The 9,344-nt window shown below is 44.7% G+C and overlaps 1 protein-coding gene and 1 long non-coding RNA gene across 2 annotated transcripts; one reads left to right on the top strand and one right to left on the bottom strand.

The window, feature by feature from the left end:
* Window positions 1–2,540: 2,540 nt before the first annotated feature.
* Window positions 2,541–4,075, bottom strand: LOC112426573 (embryonic testis differentiation homolog B). Its single transcript, XM_024792742.2, has 2 exons — window positions 3,961–4,075; window positions 2,541–2,898 (listed from the first exon to the last, which is right to left on the bottom strand). Exon 2 carries the CDS (start codon window positions 2,847–2,849, stop codon window positions 2,670–2,672), a length of 180 nt encoding a protein of 59 aa, XP_024648510.1. The 5' UTR covers window positions 2,850–2,898; window positions 3,961–4,075; the 3' UTR covers window positions 2,541–2,669.
* LOC105481397 (uncharacterized) lies at window positions 4,036–7,337 on the top strand. The gene is made up of 2 exons (XR_011618227.1): window positions 4,036–4,178; window positions 6,968–7,337. It is a non-coding gene; the product is annotated as an uncharacterized lncRNA (long non-coding RNA).
* Window positions 7,338–9,344: the final 2,007 nt, after the last annotated feature.

The raw sequence follows: 9,344 nt of genomic DNA, 5'->3' as shown, positions 1-9,344 counted from the left end.
TTTTTTTTTTTTTTTTATTATTATACTTTGAGTTCTAGGGTACATGTGCATAACGTGCAGGTTTGTTACATATGTATACTTGTGCCATGTTGGTGTGCTGCAGCCATCAACTCGTCAGCACCCATCAACTAGTCATTTATATCAGGTATAACTCCCAATGCAATCCCTCCCCGCTCCCCACTCCCCATGATAGGCCCCGGTGTGTGATGTTACCCTTCCCGAGTCCAAGTGATCTCATTGTTCAGTTCCCACCTATGAGTGAGAACATGCGGTGTTTGGTTTTCTGTTCTTGTGATAGTTTGCTAAGAATGATGGTTTCCAGCTGCATCCATGTCCCTACAAAGGACACAAACTCATCCTTTTTGATGGCTGCATAGTATTCCATGGTGTATATGTGCCACATTTTCTTAATCCAGTCTGTCACTGATGGACATTTGGGTTGATTCCAAGTCTTTGCTATTGTGAATAGTGCCGCAATAAACATACGTGTGCATGTGTCTTTATAGCAGCATGATTTATAATCCTTTGGGTATATACCCAGTAATGGGATGGCTGGGTCATATGGTACATCTAGTTCTAGATCCTTGAGGAATCGCCATACTGTTTTCCATAATGGTTGAACTAGTTTACAATCCCACCAACAGTGTCCTTCTGAATTTCTTACTTGTGAGTTTCACTTCTGGAAACAAAAGTCAAGTTCTCTAGGTGAACACTGAGTAGCCCCAATCTTCCAGTAAATTTGAAGTGTAGGAAGTTTTCCTCGTTTAAACTCAGAACACCATCCAATCCCTGGGGAGCGTGCCTCTCTGGTCTCCAACCCACCCAGAATTCCAGTTTGAATAGCTCTCCACAGGTGGGTGAGTGGTCAGAGTTCACATGATTGTTTGTGATTGCCTTCTTTACCAGGCCTCCATTGTTAGGCAACTCTTTGCAAGATGGGAAATAGTTGGTACCAGTTGTTTTGGGGGCATTAGCCAAGTCGGAAACTGGACAGAGTTCCACTTGAATGTGCTGCTGCTCTAGTCTGGGTAACTTTACTGTCTATGTATATATCCAAGTACTGCTTGGCACAGTTGAGTTTCTCTTTGGTACATAATTCTGTGCTACTTGTTTTCTCACTCAGTATGATGGTGAAATTTATTCACTTGTAACTCTGTATCCCAAATTCTGTCTCTTCTGTTATGTGGCCATGGAGTGTAGGAGGTTGGCTGCTGTCGGCCTCTGCTCCTGTGGCTTTGGCTCCTTCTTGCCCTGCCTGCTGTTCTTTCAGCCTCCATTCCCCACCTATTTTCCACCTCACAGCCACTGTATGATGCTGGACTGCAGGTAAATAGTCACCAACATAGCAGTGTCCAGGCAGCATTCCTCCCAACAGTGCACCCAGGAGGCCCTTCTACCTGGCAGCCTCTAACCTCTCCTCTCCATCCTACAGCCAGCTACATCCTCTGAGGAGAGGCTGGTGGCTCCTTTTTGGCAATGCTGCATCAGTGCAGGGACAGAGAAAGTGACAGAGACAAAGAGGATGGTGAAAAGGACATAGAGCAGTTTAATTTTCTACCATATAAAAAATCTGGAAGAGACCTGGCTAAGGGGAGAGACAGTAACAGCCCCTTAGATGTGGTGGGGGAGGGGACACAGGAAGGGGCTCTGGGGAATGCTGGACAGATTGTGAGAACACAGGGAATTGGGGAGGAGAGAAAGAGGGGACAGAGGACTGCTTGCAGGCTTATTTTGCATCTCACGTGAAAGGACTAGAGAAATGCCTGGAATTTGTGATGGCTTTAATGGTTCACCTTATGTAAATTTCATCTTACTCCTCACTTAGGCTTGCCCATGTTCACCATGGCTCTGACCTCTTTGCTCTCCCTGTCCCCTCTTCAGCTTTAACTCTCACTTGTCAGTGACCAATCGCCCACATAGTTCCCATTTCAGGTTTCTCAGAATGAGTATATGACTTGCTCAGCACATTGCTTGGGGACAGAGCTTCTTCAACGGGAGCCATCTCATGTGTGTTGTTGTCCTATCAGGTGGCTTCACTTCAGTCAAATGAATTCTATTTGGCTGTAGCCTGAGAAGGTTTGTTTGACATGCCACAAAAAAAGCAACCAGAGCATTTTATACTTTCCTGGGGACAAAGAGCAGAGCGGTTGCCTCTGGAAGCCTCTGTGGATATGATATTGGCAGTGTTAAAACATATCCCAAAGCCCCAGCCCAACTCTTGGTCTGCTCTTAAACAATGTCTTTTCACTAGGGCAAGCATTGGGTTTTAGAGGGGAACACCAGGGCTGCCTCTCCAAAATGGCTAGGGATTAGAGTCTTTGGTCCTTGAATGCCAAGTACTACATCACTTCGACTTCGCAGTGTTTTTCAGATTGATGATGGGGGAGATCTGGTGTGCAGCATGATCTCACCCTCTCTCCTGTGTCTGAGCACCCCTGCACAGCGTGTTAGGATGAACAGAAGCCCCTTCTAGTGTAACCCAAAAACACCCTGTCAGCAAACACACATCCAACCGAAAGGAGTGAAATGACAGACTCTGTTTTAATGGCTCAAACATGGGAGGAGAGTTTATTGTTCTAATTATATTTAATTTCTCAAAATTCTGGGCAGGCCTCAGCACATAAGCCACATGACTTTTTGTCCAAGGCCATGTCTACCCTGGAGTTGCTTTATGACAGCATCCACAGCCACCTTGACAGGTCGATGTCACTTCTGTGCCTGCCCAGTTGTCTGTTGATTAAAAAGACCAGCACATTTTTGGTGGGCTTCTTGCGTTTGAAGGATTTGTCTGATTTCTTGATGTTCAGTGCGGTCTCTCTGGGGCTGCCTTTCGGGAGTTCTTTATCCATGACTTGTTGACTCCACACAACCTCAGTAAAACAGCGCAACCGAGGAAGCCTGAAAAAGACGATGCATTCTAGGTAATCAAGTGGACTCGACAACCTCTTCCTCACTGGCACAAAACCACACACACACACACACACACACACACACACTGCTACCAGCAGTAGTCACAGGAAGCACCAACCATATTGTTTCTTCAATCTGTCTTACACATGGGTTTGTGCATCAGCCTGATGGGACCCGGGACATTAAGGGCACACTGTTGCATCACTCTGATCATTACCTGTCACACACAGGCTTGTTAGATTGTACACAAAACACTACCTTATAGCTCAAGTGTCGTTGCAATTCTTATACCCACACTAATGTTAACTGGATTTTGTGTTGCTTTTTTTCAGAGCTGTCTTCTCACTTCTGAGTTTTCCCTGTACCTGGAATATGGGCTTCCTTCTGAACTACATTATTCATGTTGTACAGAGTAATTCTCTTGGGTAAATCTATCCATAACAGAGTTCAGTACTTTACATTTGCAGTTCTTCATTCTACAACTTGCAGGCTGCTATAATTTGTTTCCTCATTCCAAATCTCTTTACGTGACTTTAGCTTCAAATAGGATTTGCCTCCTTTGAAAATCACTGGTGAAGCAGGTATGAATCTTACTCCAAACCCCTGTGTAGGAAATAAACTGGACATTCTCAAGTGCTACCTAGTTTCTGTTTCTAAGATCCATCCTGCTGATTTTCCATCCTGGGAACGTAATCACAGTGGCTTAAAGATTGTACTCACCTCTGATGCCTGGCCCTGACTCATCCGCCAAAACCCTGTTCTGCATTTCATTTGAATCTAGCACAGATTCAAAACAGTGTTCTCTATTTTGACCTCTCATGAGAGATTAAAAACCTTGCCCAAGTGACAGGTGAGATTGGAACTGAGAAAGCCTGTGTCTGAAGCCTCTGCTTTTACCCACTGCTCTATAGTGTCTCTGTATCAATTTGAACAAATGACTCTCTGATAAACTCTCCCCATTACCAAACAGGGTTGGGGTTTATCAGGTAGGTTAGTTAGTTAGTGGCACAAAAGGATGCTCTATGATCTTGGTATATCAGGGTATTTTACCTGTGAGACCACTCAGGTTTCTTTTGAAGAAAAGATCTGGACCAGAGGGTGAACAGCAACAGCTTGGCACTCTCTTTCCTTGAGTCCCAGGGCCTGATTTGTTCAGTACCAAGTGAGGTCATAGTTACTATGGTGACTCACAATTGCCTTCAGAACCTAGTGCAGATTCAAACACTGGCCACCATCCCTGGTTTCCTTCTGGTTCACGCCTGAATAAGGTGAGTGGAAGTTGCTGGGAGAGGAGGTGAGTATATCCTGTGGCTGGGTGCCATATGCATGTCTTCTTCCTAGACAGAACTTGCCTCAACTATCCTGGCCTCAGAGCTTGTCCCTGGCTCGTATAAAATCCATTAAAATTTCTCCTTTGTGTAAATAAACAGCACCCATTGCATCTTGCCTTGTCCCCTGGGTAGTGATCAGCAACTTTGTCCGCCATGTTCCAATCCAGGAACTAGTTCCAGGTCAAATTTCCTAGTTGCTTCTCAATCTTGCATCCATCCTTGGTCATAACTCTGCAAGTACTCCTTCTATATTACGCAATATATGTAAATGGAGTGTTTAGTTGCAGAAATTGAACACTTCAATTAAACATTGCTGTGTCTCCCACACTTATCTAAACCCTCTCAAAGCTCAGTGCAGTGGAGCTTCACACCTTTATTGTGTGGATCTGGGATGCAGGTGGGCTTTTAATGCTTTGGAAAATCTTATGCTAAAACTGGACCAGTTCCTTGAGACATATTCCCATCCAAGTCTCTGATCTAGAATAACTACATTGTTACCATTACAGTGTGACCCACGTGGGTATTGTCTAGATGCAGGACATGGATTTTCCAGGCTGTCAGAGGGATAACCGTGAGGACAGCGCTTTGTGTTTTTTGTAGTGTGGTTCCCATGAGGAACTAAAATGACTATTATGAGATGTGGCTTGCCTCCTCACTGGCTGCCCAGTCAGTCTTATGTAAGAACTAAGGAAATTGATGTTACTGTAAAGTGACCCAGGTCACACACTCCCTTCCTTGAGTGGCAGGGAAGGAAGGCTCACTCCTCCAGGTTTTCTCCCAGCCCCCATAGAACCATGTAAAGACCCTGAGGCCATGTTCAGTGTTCTAAACAATTTGGAGAGGGAAGATAACTTATTGGTGTAGTTTATTAACAAAGAAAGTGGAAAACTCTTTCTTTTAAGGAGCTGACATCCTAGAAATCCAAGTCAATCACCTAGGAAATAGACCAGGAGAGGCTGATTGACAGAACTTAAATGCATAAAAACTTTGCATACTAGGTCAGGCACAGTGGCTCTCACCTATAATCCCAGCACTTTGGAAGGCTGAGGGGAGTGGATTGCATGAGCCCAGGAGTTCAAGACCTGCAGTTGGCCTTGGGTCATATCCAGCCTGCTCCAACTGTAAGACAAAAAGCCCCTAAGGCAGACGGTCATGGCGATTGCCATAAGCAGCCCTGTAGATGCAAAGATGAGATGTAGCTCTGCAGGGCCAGAGTCTAAATATGTAAGTCAATGTCAGAATCTTTTTGGCACTGACTGTTCCTTAAATAGGTCAATACTCACCGTTTATGAAAATTTTCATTGAACTGGAGCTACATTCCCTTCCTATAGATAGCATGTTTTTAATTTTTGTTTTTGTTTTTTTTTTTTTTTTTTTTGAGACGGAGTCTCACGCTGTTGCCCAGGCTGGAGTGCAGTGGCGCGATCTCGGCTCACTGCAAGCTCCGCCTCCTGGGTTCACGCCATTCTCCTGCCTCAGCCTCCTGAGTAGCTGGGACTACAGGCGCCCGCCACCGCGCCCGGCTAATTTTTTGTATTTTTAGTAGAGACGGGGTTTCACTGTGGTCTCGATCTCCTGACCTTGTGATCCGCCCACCTCGGCCTCCCAAAGTGCTGGGATTACAGGCTTGAGCCACCGCGCCCGGCCTAATTTTTGTTTTTAAAGTGACCCAGGTCACACACACCCTTTCTTGAGTGGCAGGTAAGGCAGGCTTGGTCCTCCAGGTTTTCTCCTGGCCACATAGAACCATGTAAAGACCCTGAGGCCATATTCATTGTCTTGAACAATTTGGAGAGGGAAGATAACTTATTGGTGTATTTTATTAACAAAGAAAGTAGAAAACTATCTTTCTCTTAAGGAACTTTGACATCCTAAAAATCCAAGGCAATCACCTAGAAAATAGGCCGGGAGAGACTGATTGACAAAAGTTAAATGTATAAAAACTTTGCACACTAGGTCAGACACAGTGGCTCTTGCCTTTATAGGCACTTTGGAAGGCTGAGGGGAGTGGAGTGCTTCAGCCCAGGAGCTCAAGACCAGCCTGGGCTACATAAGGAGACCCCATCTCTACAATAAAAATAAATGAATACATAAATATATTAAAAATTTGCAGTCTTCCAATAAATAGAGAATATCATAGATTTAAGCTATCCTATTTACATTGGTTGCAAATATTATGAAATGCCTGGAAAAATAATGAAATATAAGGAAAACACACATGCCACTTTTTATGAGCCTTCAGTTTGAATATACACATAATATTTTAAAATACTACATTTTTCTTAAGAGGAAGATCAATTTTTGCAATGGCATCAATTCGCCTCTAATAAAATCAATATATCCAGTACAATCCTCATCATAGCTTGTAGCAGAATTTTGAGTATGTGTGTGTAACTGGAAGATCAGATGAAATTATATTGCAAAAAAATGTGAAGGATTATGCAACAGGGGTAGCTTGTCATTCTGGACTCAAAACTTACTCTGTAGTATTAGTGAATGAAGCAGGAATTGATAGACATGTCCATGGACCAACAAAGAGATTCTAGAAATATATTCATGCATATGTGGAACTCAAAGAAATTATATACCTGGCATTTAAAAATCACAAGTTGCCACAAAGCTGACTTTTATGATCGTGTGTGTTAGAGAGGAGAAGTGCAGAGAGGCTTTGGGGGCTACTTGATGCTTCTCCTTCAGGTAATTCTAGATTCCATCAACTTTCACAGGTCTCTCTTCTGTGCTGTCTTCCTGAAGCCATCTGTGGAGTCAAGCAGTCATGGCTCAGGCACACTCTGAAGTTGGTCCCAGCACATCTGCACGGAGCATCAGGAGAAAGGCGGACGAATACTTGAGACCCAGCCTGGCCTCTAAATCTGTGCTGAGCGTTTTACTCAGTAGACAGCTTGGGAATCATAGAAACGATGTGGATCTGACAGAGTGGCTGTGGACACTGACACAAACCACACCAGGGTGGACCTGGCCTTTGCCAACACGCCATACAATCAACCCACCTTTGCACCCTGGGGAGGATAGAAAATCCAAGAAAATGGTGTGGATCAATAAATCCTTCCCCTGATGCAACCATTACAAATGGAAGCTGTGTTCTCACTGCTTTTGGTTGTACATGGTCTTTGATCACCTAGTTTCTTGACTTCTGACCAGTCTCTGTGTTACCCGAGGCCACAGCAGATGAACTTTACCTACTCCCCCCTGAGAAGGTGTTTACTAATGTTGTTGAGTCTGGGGGTGTTGGAGCCACGAGGGGCTCTGCTTCGAGAAGGTGGAAGGGCAGCTGAGTGGACACGTGGAGAGGCCCTGCAACCCTAAATTTCTAGGGGGAGGGGCCTTTAAGGAGCCTGCTTAGAGGTCTTGATTTGTCTCCCTTGAAGTTTGGGGGAGAGCGTGGGTAAAAATTGAAATCAAATAAATTTAAAATGAGAGTGGCTTGCAGAGTGGGGAGAGAATTCTCGCAAGAGATATACTTCTTTAATTGAGAAGAAAAGAAAGGGAGCTAAAGAGGTAATCAGAAAAGCTCAGGAAATAAAGAATGGTCTTTCAAGTGTTGATGCAAAATAACTTTGAACCTACAATTCTACTTCTAGCCAGACATTCAAGTGTGAGGATAAATTAGCATACAAGGTGTTCAAGTGTGTGTTCCCTGGAAATAGACCCTGAGGCACACTTGTGAGTAGAAAGCACTAACTTTGGAGAGAGTCCCAGACAGCACAGGTAAGGGTGTGGGGAGGTGAGACATACAAGGAATGCAGCCAATTTAAATGGGAGGAATAAGCTAGCAGGTTTCCACTGTGGGCAATTGGAGCTAATTCCCAGGGGGGCCCTATGGGAGACTTTGTAGAACACACATCTCACATTCATCCCAAATGCAGGATGAGATGGCTTGGGGGTATTTAGCCACCAAAGTCGCAATCATACTTATTAAAGTACTTCCCCATGGGAGATATAAATCCCTGTCACCTTCAGTTGGCCTTGGGTCATATCCAGCATGCTCTAAGGGTGAGACAAAAAGCCCCCAAGGCAAAGAGTCATGGCGATTGCCATAAGCAGCCCTATAGATGGAAAGGTGAGACCTAGCTCTGCAGGGCCAGTGTCTAAATACATAAGTCAGTGTCAGAATCTTTTTGGCACTGTCTGTTCCTTAAATAGGTCAATACTCACCATTTGTGAAAGTTTTCATTGAACTGGAGCTACATTTCCTCTCTATAGATAGCATGTTTTAAATGTTTTGTCAATTATCAATTTTAATTGGAAACTGATTGCAGGACCTCTGACCCAGAGAGTTGTGAGATATATGTTTAGCCATCGAACGAGCATTGTAGACATCAAAATATTCTCCCTGGGGAAAAGAAAGCAGGATTTTTGTAGTGTGTCCTGCCTGTAGATGTGCCATGCTGGATGTTAGGCACAGGTCTCTCCCTGGGATTTCATGGAGATCTTGGGCTGGCTGCTTTATCAGAAACTCTATTCTTGCAATTCAGCCTAGGGGAATCCAAGCTGCAGTGTCTCACCTCTTGCTGAGGGGTTCCTCAGCATGTGGAATTCAAAGAACCTCCTTATCTCCAGGTCTCCCATAGTAGCTGGAACTTTATTCATGTCCCTATCATTACTTTCTCTATGGAACGGGAAGAATTGCTGGTTAGCTTGCTCCCACCCACCTATGCCCATCCAGGCCCACGCTCAGCACACCGTCCCCATAGTGGGTGCCCCTGTCCCCAGAGATTCTTGGAAATGCTGTTCTGGGTGGTGACTCCATTTCAGCACTGATATAGCCACTGGCTGCAAGAGATGGCCTTCTCAAGCTTGTGTTGGGAGTCTAGTAATGAATCCTTTTTGTCACAGTTCAGATGGAACTCGCAATGCCCAGCTCCACTGGTGTTGCTTTTCACCTTTCTTCTGTCTCCAATACTCTTCCCTTTCTTTGCAAGCCTCTCAATATTTCACCATTTTGTTCCAGTGTCACTGCACACAGTTATGCATACTGGTGTGTGTGTGTGTGTCTGGGTAGAAGCCTCTGGAAGAGCCCAGTGGTTGAGTTGGGACGGTTATGGGAGCTACAGACACCAGGTGCTCTGGGGCTGGCCAGGG

Source organism: Macaca nemestrina, chromosome X (genome assembly GCF_043159975.1).
Source record: "Macaca nemestrina isolate mMacNem1 chromosome X, mMacNem.hap1, whole genome shotgun sequence".
NCBI classification, from domain to species: domain Eukaryota; kingdom Metazoa; phylum Chordata; class Mammalia; order Primates; family Cercopithecidae; genus Macaca; species Macaca nemestrina.
This window is presented reverse-complemented; position numbering and strand designations above follow the sequence as displayed.